At 47.8% G+C, this 16,542-nt stretch overlaps 1 protein-coding gene across 1 annotated transcript in view; it reads left to right on the top strand.

Moving 5' to 3' along the window:
• The window catches only part of SLC25A38 (solute carrier family 25 member 38), a 45,825-nt gene extending 30,977 nt beyond the window's left edge, over positions 1-14,848 (top strand). Inside the window, exon 6 of the mRNA XM_066596178.1 lies at positions 13,880-14,848. Coding sequence (XP_066452275.1) covers positions 13,880-14,002 — 123 coding nt within the window. The 3' untranslated portion in view covers positions 14,003-14,848. The remainder of the gene's footprint in view (positions 1-13,879) is intronic.
• Positions 14,849-16,542: the final 1,694 nt, after the last annotated feature.

The raw sequence follows: 16,542 nt of genomic DNA, 5'->3' as shown, positions 1-16,542 counted from the left end.
GAGGAGACTCTACCTCGCCTGTGTGTGTGTGTGTGTGTGTGTGTGTGTGTGTGTGTATACTGAGGAGACTCTACCTCGCCTCTGTATGTGTGTGTGTATACTGAGGAGACTCTACCTCGCCTCTGTATGTATGTGTGTGTGTATACTGAGGAGACTCTACCTCGCCTCTGTATGTATGTGTGTGTGTATACTGAGGAGACTCTACCTCGTGTGTGTGTGTATACTGAGGAGACTCTACCTCGCCTGTGTGTGTACTGAGGAGACTCTACCTCGCCTGTGTGTGTGTGTGTGTGTGTATACTGAGGAGACTCTACCTCGCCTGTGTGTGTGTGTGTGTGTGTGTATACTGAGGAGACTCTACCTCGCCTCTGTATGTGTGTATACTGAGGAGACTCTACCTCGCCTCTGTATGTGTGTATACTGAGGAGACTCTACCTCGCCTCTGTATGTGTGTATACTGAGGAGACTCTACCTCACCTCTGTGTGTGTATACTGAGGAGACTCTACCTCGCCTCTATGTGTGTGTGTATACTGAGGAGACTCTACCTCGCCTCTGTATGTGTGTGTGTGCATACTGAGGAGACTTTACCTCGCCTCTGTATGTATGTATGTGTGTGTGTGTGTGTGTGTGTGTGTGTGTGTGTGTGTGTGTGTATACTGAGGAGACTCTACCTCGCCTGTGTGTGTGTGTGTGTATACTGAGGAGACTCTACTTCGCCTCTGTATGTATGTGTGTGTGTATACTGAGGAGACTCTACCTCGCCTGTGTGTGTGTGTGTGTATACTGAGGAGACTCTACTTCGCCTCTGTATGTATGTGTGTGTGTATACTGAGGAGACTCTACCTCGCCTGTGTGTGTGTGTATACTGAGGAGACTCTACCTCGCCTGTGTGTGTATACTGAGGAGACTCTACCTCGCCTGTGTGTGTGTATACTGAGGAGACTCTACCTCGCCTGTGTGTGTGTGTGTATGTGTATACTGAGGAGACTCTACCTCGCCTGTGTGTGTGTGTGTGTGTGTGTGTATGTGTATACTGAGGAGACTCTACCTCGCCTGTGTGTGTGTGTGTGTGTGTGTGCGTGTGCATACTGAGGAGACTCTACCTCGCCTCTGTATGTGTGTGTGTGCATACTGAGGAGACTCTACCTCGCCTGTGTGTGTGCATACTGAGGATACTCCACCTCGCCTGTGTGTGTGTGTGTGTGTGTGTGTGTGTGTGTGTGTGTGTGTATGCTGAGGAGACTCTACCTCGCCTCTGTGTGTGTGTGTGTGTGTGTGTGTGTGTGTGTATACTGAGGAGACTCTACCTCGCCTCTGTATGTCTGTGTGTGTATATTGAGGAGACTCTACCTCGCCTCTGTATGTGTGTGTGTGTGTGTGTGTATACTGAGGAGACTCTACCTCGCTTCTGTGTGTATGTGTGTGTGTGTATACTGAGGAGACTCTACCTCGCTTCTGTATGTATGTGTGTGTGTATACTGAGGAGACTCTACCTCGCCTGTGTGTGTGTATATACTGAGGAGACTCTACCTCGCCTCTGTACGTGTATACTGAGGAGACTCTACCTCGCCTGTGTGTGTGTGTATACTGAGGAGACTCTACCTCGCCTGTGTGTGTGTGTATACTGAGGAGACTCTACCTCGCCTGTGTGTATGTGTATACTGAGGAGACTCTACCTCGCCTGTGTGTGTGTGTGTATACTGAGGAGACTCTACCTCGCCTGTGTGTGTGTGTATACTGAGGAGACTCTACCTCGCCTGTGTGTGTGTGTATACTGAGGAGACTCTACCTCGCCTGTGTGTGTGTGTATACTGAGGAGACTCTACCTCGCCTGTGTGTGTGTATACTGAGGAGACTCTACCTCGCCTGTGTGTGTGTATACTGAGGAGACCCTACCTCGCCTGTGTGTGTGTGTGTGTATACTGAGGAGACTCTACCTCGCCTGTGTGTGTGTGTATACTGAGGAGACTCTACCTCGCCTCTGTATGTGTGTGTGTGTGTATACTGAGGAGACTCTACCTCGCCTCTGTATGTGTGTATACTGAGGAGACTCTACCTCGCCTGTGTGTGTGTGTGTATATACTGAGGAGACTCTACCTCGCCTGTGTGTGTGTGTGTGTATATACTGAGGAGACTCTACCTCGCCTGTGTGTGTGTGTGTATACTGAGGAGACTCTACCTCGCCTGTGTGTGTGTGTGTATACTGAGGAGACTCTACCTCGCCTCTGTGTGTGTGTGTGTGTGTATACTGAGAAGACTCTACCTCGCCTGTGTGTGTGTGTGTGTATACTGAGGAGACTCTACCTCGCCTCTGTGTGTGTGTGTGTGTATACTGAGGAGACTCTACCTCGCCTCTGTATGTGTGTGTGTGTATACTGAGGAGACTCTACCTCGCCTCTGTATGTGTGCGCATACTGAGGAGACTCGACCTCGCCTCTGTATGTGTGTGTGTGCATACTGAGGAGACTCGACCTCGCCTCTGTATGTATGTGTGTGTGTATACTGAGGAGACTCTACCTCGCCTGTGTGTGTGTGTATACTGAGGAGACTCTACCTCGCCTCTGTATGTGTGTGTGTGTGTGTGTATACTGAGGAGACTCTACCTCGCCTGTGTGTGTGTGTGTGTGTGTACTGAGGAGACTCTACCTCGCCTGTGTGTGTGTGTGTATACTGAGGAGACTCTACCTCGCCTCTGTACGTGTATACTGAGGAGACTCTACCTCGCCTGTGTGTGTGTGTATACTGAGGAGACTCTACCTCGCCTGTGTGTGTGTGTGTATACTGAGGAGACTCTACCTCGCCTGTGTGTGTGTGTGTATACTGAGGAGACTCTACCTCGCCTGTGTGTGTGTGTATACTGAGGAGACTCTACCTCGCCTGTGTGTGTGTGTATACTGAGGAGACTCTACCTCGCCTGTGTGTGTGTGTATACTGAGGAGACTCTACCTCGCCTGTGTGTGTGTGTATGCTGAGGAGACTCTACCTCGCCTCTGTATGTGTGTATACTGAGGAGACTCTACCTCGCCTGTGTGTGTGTGTATACTGAGGAGACTCTACCTCGCCTGTGTGTGTGTGTGTGTATACTGAGGAGACTCTACCTCGCCTGTGTGTGTGTGTGTGTGTGTGTGTGTGTGTGTGTGTGTGTGTGTATATACTGAGGAGACTCTACCTCGCCTGTGTGTGTGTGTGTGTGTGTGTGTGTGTATACTGAGGAGACTCTACCTCGCCTCTGTATGTGTGTGTGTGTATACTGAGGAGAATCTACCTCGCCTCTGTATGTGTGTGTGTGTGTGTGTGTGTGTGTGTGTGTGTGTGCGTGTGCATACTGAGGAGACTCGACCTCGCCTCTGTATGTGTGTGTGTGCATACTGAGGAGACTCGACCTCGCCTCTGTATGTGTGTGTGTGCATACTGAGGAGACTCGACCTCGCCTCTGTATGTGTGTGTGTGCATACTGAGGAGACTCGACCTCGCCTCTGTATGTGTGTGTGTGCATACTGAGGAGACTCGACCTCGCCTCTGTATGTGTGTGTGTGCATACTGAGGAGACTCGACGTCGCCTCTGTATGTGTGTGTGTGCATACTGAGGAGACTCGACCTCGCCTCTGTATGTGTGTGTGTGCATACTGAGGAGACTCTACCTCGCCTGTGTGTGTGCATACTGAGGATACTCCACCTCGCCTGTGTGTGTGTGTGTGTGTGTGTGTGTGTGTGTGTGTGTATGCTGAGGAGACTCTACCTCGCCTCTGTGTGTGTGTGTGTGTGTGTGTGTATACTGAGGAGACTCTACCTCGCCTCTGTATGTGTGTGTGTGCATACTGAGGAGACTCTACCTCGCCTGTGTGTGTGCATACTGAGGATACTCCACCTCGCCTGTGTGTGTGTGTGTATGCTGAGGAGACTCTACCTCGCCTCTGTGTGTGTGTGTGTGTGTGTGTGTGTGTATACTGAGGAGACTCTACCTCGCCTCTGTATGTCTGTGTGTGTATATTGAGGAGACTCTACCTCGCCTCTGTATGTGTGTGTGTGTGTGTGTGTATACTGAGGAGACTCTACCTCGCTTCTGTGTGTATGTGTGTGTGTGTATACTGAGGAGACTCTACCTCGCTTCTGTATGTATGTGTGTGTGTATACTGAGGAGACTCTACCTCGCCTGTGTGTGTGTATATACTGAGGAGACTCTACCTCGCCTCTGTACGTGTATACTGAGGAGACTCTACCTCGCCTGTGTGTGTGTGTATACTGAGGAGACTCTACCTCGCCTGTGTGTGTGTGTATACTGAGGAGACTCTACCTCGCCTGTGTGTATGTGTATACTGAGGAGACTCTACCTCGCCTGTGTGTGTGTGTGTATACTGAGGAGACTCTACCTCGCCTGTGTGTGTGTGTATACTGAGGAGACTCTACCTCGCCTGTGTGTGTGTGTATACTGAGGAGACTCTACCTCGCCTGTGTGTGTGTGTATACTGAGGAGACTCTACCTCGCCTGTGTGTGTGTATACTGAGGAGACTCTACCTCGCCTGTGTGTGTGTATACTGAGGAGACCCTACCTCGCCTGTGTGTGTGTGTGTGTATACTGAGGAGACTCTACCTCGCCTGTGTGTGTGTGTATACTGAGGAGACTCTACCTCGCCTCTGTATGTGTGTGTGTGTGTGTATACTGAGGAGACTCTACCTCGCCTCTGTATGTGTGTATACTGAGGAGACTCTACCTCGCCTGTGTGTGTGTGTGTATATACTGAGGAGACTCTACCTCGCCTGTGTGTGTGTGTGTATATACTGAGGAGACTCTACCTCGCCTGTGTGTGTGTGTGTATACTGAGGAGACTCTACCTCGCCTGTGTGTGTGTGTGTATACTGAGGAGACTCTACCTCGCCTCTGTGTGTGTGTGTGTGTATACTGAGAAGACTCTACCTCGCCTGTGTGTGTGTGTGTATACTGAGGAGACTCTACCTCGCCTCTGTGTGTGTGTGTGTGTATACTGAGGAGACTCTACCTCGCCTCTGTATGTGTGTGTGTGTATACTGAGGAGACTCTACCTCGCCTCTGTATGTGTGTGTGTGTGTGTGCGCATACTGAGGAGACTCGACCTCGCCTCTGTATGTGTGTGTGTGCATACTGAGGAGACTCGACCTCGCCTCTGTATGTATGTGTGTGTGTATACTGAGGAGACTCTACCTCGCCTGTGTGTGTGTGTATACTGAGGAGACTCTACCTCGCCTCTGTATGTGTGTGTGTGTGTGTGTGTATACTGAGGAGACTCTACCTCGCCTGTGTGTGTGTGTGTGTGTACTGAGGAGACTCTACCTCGCCTGTGTGTGTGTGTATACTGAGGAGACTCTACCTCGCCTCTGTACGTGTATACTGAGGAGACTCTACCTCGCCTGTGTGTGTGTGTATACTGAGGAGACTCTACCTCGCCTGTGTGTGTGTGTGTATACTGAGGAGACTCTACCTCGCCTGTGTGTGTGTGTATACTGAGGAGACTCTACCTCGCCTGTGTGTGTGTGTATACTGAGGAGACTCTACCTCGCCTGTGTGTGTGTGTATACTGAGGAGACTCTACCTCGCCTGTGTGTGTGTGTATACTGAGGAGACTCTACCTCGCCTGTGTGTGTGTGTATGCTGAGGAGACTCTACCTCGCCTCTGTATGTGTGTATACTGAGGAGACTCTACCTCGCCTGTGTGTGTGTGTATACTGAGGAGACTCTACCTCGCCTGTGTGTGTGTGTGTATACTGAGGAGACTCTACCTCGCCTGTGTGTGTGTGTGTGTGTGTGTGTGTATATACTGAGGAGACTCTACCTCGCCTCTGTGTGTGTGTGTGTGTGTGTGTGTGTGTGTGTGTGTATACTGAGGAGACTCTACCTCGCCTCTGTATGTGTGTGTGTGTATACTGAGGAGAATCTACCTCGCCTCTGTATGTGTGTGTGTGTGTGTGTGTGTGTGTGCGTGTGCATACTGAGGAGACTCGACCTCGCCTCTGTATGTGTGCGTGTGCATACTGAGGAGACTCGACCTCGCCTCTGTATGTGTGTGTGTGCATACTGAGGAGACTCGACCTCGCCTCTGTATGTGTGTGTGTGCATACTGAGGAGACTCGACCTCGCCTCTGTATGTGTGTGTGTGCATACTGAGGAGACTCGACCTCGCCTCTGTATGTGTGTGTGTGCATACTGAGGAGACTCGACCTCGCCTCTGTATGTGTGTGTGTGCATACTGAGGAGACTCGACCTCGCCTCTGTATGTGTGTGTGTGCATACTGAGGAGACTCGACCTCGCCTGTGTGTGTGCATACTGAGGATACTCCACCTCGCCTGTGTGTGTGTGTGTGTGTGTGTGTGTGTGTGTGTATGCTGAGGAGACTCTACCTCGCCTCTGTGTGTGTGTGTGTGTGTGTGTGTGTATACTGAGGAGACTCTACCTCGCCTCTGTATGTGTGTGTGTGCATACTGAGGAGACTCTACCTCGCCTGTGTGTGTGCATACTGAGGATACTCCACCTCGCCTGTGTGTGTGTGTGTGTGTGTGTATGCTGAGGAGACTCTACCTCGCCTCTGTGTGTGTGTGTGTGTGTGTGTGTGTGTGTGTATACTGAGGAGACTCTACCTCGCCTCTGTATGTCTGTGTGTGTATATTGAGGAGACTCTACCTCGCCTCTGTATGTGTGTGTGTGTGTGTGTGTATACTGAGGAGACTCTACCTCGCTTCTGTGTGTATGTGTGTGTGTGTATACTGAGGAGACTCTACCTCGCTTCTGTATGTATGTGTGTGTGTATACTGAGGAGACTCTACCTCGCCTGTGTGTGTGTGTATACTGAGGAGACTCTACCTCGCCTGTGTGTGTGTGTATACTGAGGAGACTCTACCTCGCCTGTGTGTATGTGTATACTGAGGAGACTCTACCTCGCCTGTGTGTGTGTGTGTATACTGAGGAGACTCTACCTCGCCTGTGTGTGTGTGTATACTGAGGAGACTCTACCTCGCCTGTGTGTGTGTATACTGAGGAGACTCTACCTCGCCTGTGTGTGTGTGTATACTGAGGAGACTCTACCTCGCCTGTGTGTGTGTGTATACTGAGGAGACTCTACCTCGCCTGTGTGTGTGTATACTGAGGAGACTCTACCTCGCCTGTGTGTGTGTATACTGAGGAGACCCTACCTCGCCTGTGTGTGTGTGTGTGTATACTGAGGAGACTCTACCTCGCCTGTGTGTGTGTGTATACTGAGGAGACTCTACCTCGCCTGTGTGTGTGTGTATGCTGAGGAGACTCTACCTCGCCTCTGTATGTGTGTATACTGAGGAGACTCTACCTCGCCTGTGTGTGTGTGTATACTGAGGAGACTCTACCTCGCCTGTGTGTGTGTGTGTATACTGAGGAGACTCTACCTCGCCTGTGTGTGTGTGTGTGTGTGTGTGTGTGTGTGTGTGTGTATATACTGAGGAGACTCTACCTCGCCTCTGTGTGTGTGTGTGTGTGTGTGTGTGTGTATACTGAGGAGACTCTACCTCGCCTCTGTATGTGTGTGTGTGTATACTGAGGAGAATCTACCTCGCCTCTGTATGTGTGTGTGTGTGTGTGTGTGTGTGTGCGTGTGCATACTGAGGAGACTCGACCTCGCCTCTGTATGTGTGTGTGTGCATACTGAGGAGACTCGACCTCGCCTCTGTATGTGTGTGTGTGCATACTGAGGAGACTCGACCTCGCCTCTGTATGTGTGTGTGTGCATACTGAGGAGACTCGACCTCGCCTCTGTATGTGTGTGTGTGCATACTGAGGAGACTCGACCTCGCCTCTGTATGTGTGTGTGTGCATACTGAGGAGACTCGACCTCGCCTCTGTATGTGTGTGTGTGCATACTGAGGAGACTCGACCTCGCCTGTGTGTGTGCATACTGAGGATACTCCACCTCGCCTGTGTGTGTGTGTGTGTGTGTGTGTGTGTGTGTGTATGCTGAGGAGACTCTACCTCGCCTCTGTGTGTGTGTGTGTGTGTATACTGAGGAGACTCTACCTCGCCTCTGTATGTGTGTGTGTGCATACTGAGGAGACTCTACCTCGCCTGTGTGTGTGCATACTGAGGATACTCCACCTCGCCTGTGTGTGTGTGTGTGTGTGTGTGTGTGTATGCTGAGGAGACTCTACCTCGCCTCTGTGTCTGTGTGTGTGTGTGTGTGTGTGTGTGTGTGTGTGTGTGTGTATACTGAGGAGACTCTACCTCGCCTCTGTATGTCTGTGTGTGTATATTGAGGAGACTCTACCTCGCCTCTGTATGTGTGTGTGTGTGTGTGTGTATACTGAGGAGACTCTACCTCGCTTCTGTGTGTATGTGTGTGTGTGTATACTGAGGAGACTCTACCTCGCTTCTGTATGTATGTGTGTGTGTATACTGAGGAGACTCTACCTCGCCTGTGTGTGTGTGTATACTGAGGAGACTCTACCTCGCCTGTGTGTGTGTGTATACTGAGGAGACTCTACCTCGCCTGTGTGTATGTGTATACTGAGGAGACTCTACCTCGCCTGTGTGTGTGTGTGTATACTGAGGAGACTCTACCTCGCCTGTGTGTGTGTGTATACTGAGGAGACTCTACCTCGCCTGTGTGTGTGTGTATACTGAGGAGACTCTACCTCGCCTGTGTGTGTGTGTATACTGAGGAGACTCTACCTCGCCTGTGTGTGTGTGTATACTGAGGAGACTCTACCTCGCCTGTGTGTGTGTATACTGAGGAGACTCTACCTCGCCTGTGTGTGTGTATACTGAGGAGACCCTACCTCGCCTGTGTGTGTGTGTGTGTATACTGAGGAGACTCTACCTCGCCTGTGTGTGTGTGTATACTGAGGAGACTCTACCTCGCCTCTGTATGTGTGTGTGTGTGTGTATACTGAGGAGACTCTACCTCGCCTCTGTATGTGTGTATACTGAGGAGACTCTACCTCGCCTGTGTGTGTGTGTGTGTATATACTGAGGAGACTCTACCTCGCCTGTGTGTGTGTGTGTATATACTGAGGAGACTCTACCTCGCCTGTGTGTGTGTGTGTATACTGAGGAGACTCTACCTCGCCTGTGTGTGTGTGTGTATACTGAGGAGACTCTACCTCGCCTCTGTGTGTGTGTGTGTGTATACTGAGAAGACTCTACCTCGCCTGTGTGTGTGTGTGTATACTGAGGAGACTCTACCTCGCCTCTGTGTGTGTGTGTGTGTGTATACTGAGGAGACTCTACCTCGCCTCTGTATGTGTGTGTGTGTATACTGAGGAGACTCTACCTCGCCTCTGTATGTGTGTGTGTGTGTGTGTGCGCATACTGAGGAGACTCGACCTCGCCTCTGTATGTGTGTGTGTGCATACTGAGGAGACTCGACCTCGCCTCTGTATGTATGTGTGTGTGTATACTGAGGAGACTCTACCTCGCCTGTGTGTGTGTGTATACTGAGGAGACTCTACCTCGCCTCTGTATGTGTGTGTGTGTGTGTGTATACTGAGGAGACTCTACCTCGCCTGTGTGTGTGTGTGTGTGTGTACTGAGGAGACTCTACCTCGCCTGTGTGTGTGTGTATACTGAGGAGACTCTACCTCGCCTCTGTACGTGTATACTGAGGAGACTCTACCTCGCCTGTGTGTGTGTGTATACTGAGGAGACTCTACCTCGCCTGTGTGTGTGTGTGTATACTGAGGAGACTCTACCTCGCCTGTGTGTGTGTGTATACTGAGGAGACTCTACCTCGCCTGTGTGTGTGTGTATACTGAGGAGACTCTACCTCGCCTGTGTGTGTGTGTATACTGAGGAGATTCTACCTCGCCTGTGTGTGTGTGTATACTGAGGAGACTCTACCTCGCCTGTGTGTGTGTGTATGCTGAGGAGACTCTACCTCGCCTCTGTATGTGTGTATACTGAGGAGACTCTACCTCGCCTGTGTGTGTGTGTATACTGAGGAGACTCTACCTCGCCTGTGTGTGTGTGTGTATACTGAGGAGACTCTACCTCGCCTGTGTGTGTGTGTGTGTGTGTGTGTGTGTGTGTGTGTGTGTGTGTGTGTATATACTGAGGAGACTCTACCTCGCCTCTGTGTGTGTGTGTGTGTGTGTGTGTGTGTGTGTGTGTGTGTGTGTATACTGAGGAGACTCTACCTCGCCTCTGTATGTGTGTGTGTGTGTGTATACTGAGGAGAATCTACCTCGCCTCTGTATGTGTGTGTGTGTGTGTGTGTGTGTGTGTGTGTGTGTGTGTGTGTGTGTGTGTGCATACTGAGGAGACTCGACCTCGCCTCTGTATGTGTGTGTGTGCATACTGAGGAGACTCGACCTCGCCTCTGTATGTGTGTGTGTGCATACTGAGGAGACTCGACCTCGCCTCTGTATGTGTGTGTGTGCATACTGAGGAGACTCGACCTCGCCTCTGTATGTGTGTGTGTGCATACTGAGGAGACTCGACCTCGCCTCTGTATGTGTGTGTGTGTATACTGAGGAGACTCTACCTCGCCTCTGTGTGTGTGTGTGCATACTGAGGAGACTCTACCTTGCCTGTGTGTGTGTGTGTGTGTATACTGAGGAGACTCTACCTCGCCTCTGTATGTGTGTGTGTATACTGAGGAGACTCTACCTCGCCTGTGTGTGTGTGTGTGTGTGTGTTTGTGTATACTGAGGAGACTCTACCTCACCTCTGTATGTGTGTGTGTGTGTATACTGAGGAGACTCTACCTCACCTCTGTATGTGTGTGTGTGTATACTGAGGAGACTCTACCTCACCTCTGTATGTGTGTGTGTGTATACTGAGGAGACTATACCTCACCTCTGTATGTGTGTGTGTGTGTATACTGAGGAGACTCTACCTCGCCTCTGTATGTGTGTGTGTATGTGTGTGTGTGTGTATACTGAGGAGACTCTACCTCGCCTCTGTATGTGTGTGTGTGTGTGTGTGTGTATACTGAGGAGACTCTACCTCGCCTCTGTATGTGTGTGTGTGTGTGTGTGTGTGTGTATACTGAGGAGACTCTACCTCGCCTCTGTATGTGTGTGTGTGTGTGTGTGTGTGTGTGTGTGTGTGTATACTGAGGAGACTCTACCTCGCCTCTGTATGTGTGTGTGTGTGTATACTGAGGAGACTCTACCTCGCCTCTGTATGTGTGTGTGTGTGTGTGTGTGTGTATACTGAGGAGACTCTACCTCGCCTCTGTATGTGTGTGTGTGTGTATACTGAGGAGACTCTACCTCGCCTCTGTATGTGTGTGTGTGTACTGAGGAGACTCTACCTCGCCTCTGTATGTGTGTATGTGTGTGTACTGAGGAGACTCTACCTCGCCTCTGTATGTGTGTGTGTGTGTACTGAGGAGACTCTACCTCGCCTCTGTATGTGTGTATGTGTGTATATTGAGGAGACTCTACCTCGCCTCTGTATGTGTGTGTGTATACTGAGGAGACTCTACCTCGCCTCTGTATGTGTGTGTGTGTGTGTGTGTGTGTGTGTATACTGAGGAGACTCTACCTCGCCTCTGTATGTGTGTGTGTGTGTGTGTGTGTGTGTGTGTGTGTGTGTGTATACTGAGGAGACTCTACCTCGCCTCTGTATGTGTGTGTGTGTACTGAGGAGACTCTACCTCGCCTCTGTATGTGTGTGTGTGTGTACTGAGGAGACTCTACCTCGCCTCTGTATGTGTGTGTGTGTATATTGAGGAGACTCTACCTCGCCTCTGTATGTGTGTGTGTGTGTATACTGAGGAGACTCTACCTCGCCTGTGTGTGTGTGTGTGTATACTGAGGAGACTCTACCTCGCCTCTGTATGCGTGTGTGTGTGTGTATACTGAGGAGACTCTACCTCGCCTCTGTGTGTGTGTGTGTGTGTGTGTGTGTGTGTGTATATACTGAGGAGACTCTACCTCGCCTCTGTATGTGTGTGTGTGTGTGTGTGTGTGTGTGTGTGTGTGTGTACTGAGGAGACTCTACCTCGCCTCTATGTGTGTGTGTATACTGAGGAGACTCTACCTCGCCTCTGTATGTGTGTGTGTGTATATTGAGGAGACTCTACCTCGCCTCTGTATGTGTGTGTGTGTGTGTGTGTGTGTATACTGAGGAGACTCTACCTCGCCTCTGTATGTGTGTGTGTGTGTGTGTGTGTGTGTGTGTGTGTGTGTGTGTGTGTGTGTGTGTGTGTGTATACTGAGGAGACTCTACCTCGCCTCTGTATGTGTGTGTGTGTGTATACTGAGGAGACTCTACCTCGCCTCTGTATGTGTATACTGAAAGGCCGTAAAGTACATAAGAAAGTGGCCATGGACTGCAGGGATGAAGCATGTTTTTAAAGTAACAATGGGGCTGCAGCCTCCAGTCTGGGGTTGAATTGAAATAAAATGGGGCATTATTTTTAACACCTTGGTGACGGAGCCAAATATTGGAAATCTGACGCTGTTTGAAGGCTTGTTTTTATGTGCTTCAGGTTGATGTGGAAACATTTTCAGGTTGCAAATTTTTGATACTTTTTTTTCAGTTTCTTTACAGGCTGGATGAGTGGTATTTGTTTTTGTTTTTTTTATAGCGTTCATTATGTGGTATAAATGAAGTGTAATCTTTACTCTGAGTCAATATGATTATGGCGATACCAAATTTATATAGCTTTGTTTAAAGGTTGTTATTTGAGCACAAAGTATGTGTATTTTTTTTGTTTTTTACATAATCAAGCCTTTTAACCCCTTTAGTGGCATGCCCGGAAAATCTCCTAAAAATCTGTATTGAAATGTTCTGAAGACTACCTAAACCTGCCGCTGAAGGGTTAATCAACTTTTTTGCATTTATATTTTTGCTATGTGTAGTTTTTATTACAGTGTATGCCTATCTGTATTGCCAATACATTGTATTCCCTGTTTGCATAGGTTTCTTTTTAGGCTCTGCCACTGGTATGGCCTAATAGGCTTCCGTCATGGCAGACCTGGAGGGCAGTGATAGGCCTGTGGTTGCTATATCAACTTATGTGCAAGGAGCTGATGAGATCTAGAGGGCGCTACCTCACTCTGTAAGCCATTTATAGTCCACTGATGTTGAACTTGACATCACAGGGGTTAAATGATCGGGATTGTCTCAGATACTAGATGTCTGGCATAATCATGGGAAAACCTTGTCATTTTTGACATGCATGCAGATATATCGGGAAGGCCACCAAAGACCGGTCCCATTTATACAGATTTGACATAATTTAAAGGGGTTGTCCCGCGAAAGCAAGTGGGTCTATACACTTCTGTATGGCCATATTAATGCACTTTGTAATGTACATTGTGCATTAATTATGAGCCATACAGAAGTTATCAAAAGTTATTCACTTACCTGTTCCGTTGCTGGCGTCCTCGTCTCCATGGTTGCCGTCTAATTTTCGCCGTCTAATGGCCAAATTAGACGCGCTTGCGCAGTCCGGGTCTTCTGCTTTTCTCAATGGGGCTCCGTGTAGCTCCGCCCCGTCACGTGCCGATTCCAGCCAATCAGGAGGCTGGAATCGGCAATGGACCGCACAGAAGCCCTGCGGTCCACCGAGGGAGAAGATGCCGGCGGCCATCTTCAGCAGGTAAGTAAGAAGTCACCGGAGCGCGGGGATTCAGGTAAGCGCTGTCCGGTGTTCTTTTTTTAACCCCTGCATCGGGGTTGTCTCGCGCCGAACGGGGGGGGGGGGGGGGGGGGGTGAAAAAAAAAAAAAACCCGTTTCGGCGCGGGACAACCCCTTTAACATTTCTGAAGCCTTAGTTTCCAGTCTTCTAATAGGCTATAAGGAGTTTGTGTGTAGAACTATTTTATCACCCATAAGTCTCCAGCAATCTGCCACATGTATTGACCTAAAAAGAAAGTTTTGTTTGTGTTCATACCATAATATGTATTATTTTTAATGTTCTATTCTAGAATCATGGATTGATTGGCTTTTTTCATGGAGGCGTACCTCGCGCCTTACGCAGAACTCTAATGGCAGCAATGGCATGGACCGTATATGAACAAATGATGGATAAAATGGGACTTAAGTCTTGAACAAGCACTGTGACTGGTAGTAGCCGACAGGGAATGCAATTAACTGAACATCCTGGATCACAACACGACCACCCGTATGAAGGACGTGAATATAGGCTGGCAAATGGGGGTGGTTTGCAGCAGTCATTGCAATAAAATGTGACCTATGAAAATGCTTCTGAACTCCTATAAAAACTGCTGTTTTGATATCTGCACATAAACTAAGCAATGGAGTTCTGGCACAAATGTTATGCTTTAGAGTATTATCACACTACTGTGAACTATTTTTTTCACCAGAATTGTGGCCACAAAATCTGCAGCGTATTACAGTAGGAGCAATGGAGATGAAATTTTAACTCTTCCCAATGACAGATGTAGGGCGTCAGAAGATGGAGAGAGCTCAGGAGCTGAACTCGCTCTATTCACAGCTGTAAAATAGGGCACCAGCCAAGATTAGAGAACTCTGATTCCAGCTGTTTAACCACTTAGATGCCATGGTCAGCACGGAGCATGGCATTTAAATGTTTGGACAGCGAAAGGTGACTCTATTCCATGATTGGAGCTCGCATGACAAGATCACATGGTGCTGTTCAGTTTCCGTGACAGCCTGGGATCTAATCAAGTCTCCCAAGGCTGGTCATGGATTTTAGCCTATTCAGCACTGCCGATTTTAAATAAACGTACAAAGTATAAGTTCTAAGTACAGTATACTCCAATACTTCATAAGCAGTCCAATGATTGCAAGTTCAAATCCCCTAGGGGGACTAAAAAGAAAAGTAAGAATAAGTTAGTTTATTTTTTAATTATTATTAAAAAAAATTACAAGATTAAATAAAACATTTTTTTTTTTCTGCTCATTCTTCTGGAATAAAAGAAAATAAACATAAATGATATCTGCATGTTCATAAAAGTCAACTAAATTAAAATATTGCTTTATTGAACCTGCACAGTAGTAGGCCATCAGATTTTTTTTTTTTTTTATCACAATATCAAAATTGTGCTTTTTGGTCATCCTGTCTCCAAGAAAAAAAAATTGAAAAAAGTGATTAAACACTCATATATTACCAAAAATGGTTCCAACTGAAACTAAAGCTTGCCCTCCAAAAAAAAGCCCCCAAAACACAGATTCACTGACAGTAGAAGGAACGTGCAGTGCCATCTAGTCAGATATTGGATTTTCACCATGTATTTCATTCACTTCAATGAGTGAATTTGTGTGAATTGCATTGCGGATTGTGGTATAGATTTACACACAAAATTTCTATGAGTGCACCTACACTAAAAGGCCATCTACCTGGGGGAATAATTGCGCAAAATTTGTTTGAATCAGAATATTCGATAATCATTACATCTAAATGCAAAGTCGTGCTGAATTTGTTTACTGTTCACTGGTCGCTCACTTTTAACCAGCATAAATCATCGCTGGTTTGCTCACTTATCGCAGCGTTTAAATGCTCCCCACTCAGTGTTTTTATATAGAACGTGAAGCACTAAGCAAGGCCTTGGCGATAAATGAGCACATGCTAGTGGTGATCTGTCTGTCTAAACATAAGGGTGGCTTTACATGGAACTACCATCATTGCAATACTCACTTAATGTGCGAATGTGAGCGAAAATTGTTCCGTGTAAATACAGCCACCAACAGGGTGAGGAGCGATAATTCATTAACTAGTCACTTTGTTTCAGCTTGCATAAAAATAGTCACTGGATGATTAACTCTTAACGACCGCCAATATGCCTTTTGACAGCATGTATTAGCGGTCTATGTATGAAGAGAGATCGCAAGGCGACCTCTCTTCATACATCCAGGGTGCCAGCTGTTTCTTACAGCCGACACCTCACGGCAACAGCTGCGATGAGCCGCATCACTCATCGCGCCGTTAACCCTTTAAATACTATTGCCAATTCTGACAGCGACCTTTAAATTATGCCGAGCGATGCAAAAAAAGTGATCAAAAAGTCGTATGCATTCCAAAATGGTACCAACGCAAACTACTAGACGTCCTGCAAAAAATGAGCCCTCGCAACAATGTCGACGGAAAAATAAAAAAGCTATTGCGTGCGCAGATGATGGCGGCAGAAAATTATTTTTAAAAAAGTAGAACAGCAAAAAAAAAAATACAAAAAGTTTGGTATCATAGAAATCATATTGACCCATAGAATAAAGTTTTTGTTGCAGTTTGTGCACCGTAGAAACAAGACGCACCGAAAGATGATGGAATTTCATTTTTTTTCCCACTCCTCTCCACGTATAATTTTTTTTTAGACATTTCTTAGTGCATTATATGGTACATAAATGGTCCCTTTTTGAAAAATACAACTCTTCCCACAAAAAACAAGCCCTCAAGCACCTTAGTCGATGGATAAATAAATGATTTAACATTTTTTTAAAAGGGGGGAGGAAAAAAATGAAAAAAGCTTTGTCACTAAAGGCATAATTATTGTCTGATGTAAACAGGCAATTGTTTGTCTTTCAATGCATAGCCAATAAACTTTGGAGAGAGGTATGCGATTCATTAATCGCAAATGTGAACAACAATCTCTGTAAAAGCACCCAATCA

This window comes from Eleutherodactylus coqui, chromosome 3 (genome assembly GCF_035609145.1).
Source record: "Eleutherodactylus coqui strain aEleCoq1 chromosome 3, aEleCoq1.hap1, whole genome shotgun sequence".
In the NCBI taxonomy this organism is placed as follows: Eukaryota; Metazoa; Chordata; class Amphibia; order Anura; family Eleutherodactylidae; genus Eleutherodactylus; species Eleutherodactylus coqui.
This window is presented reverse-complemented; position numbering and strand designations above follow the sequence as displayed.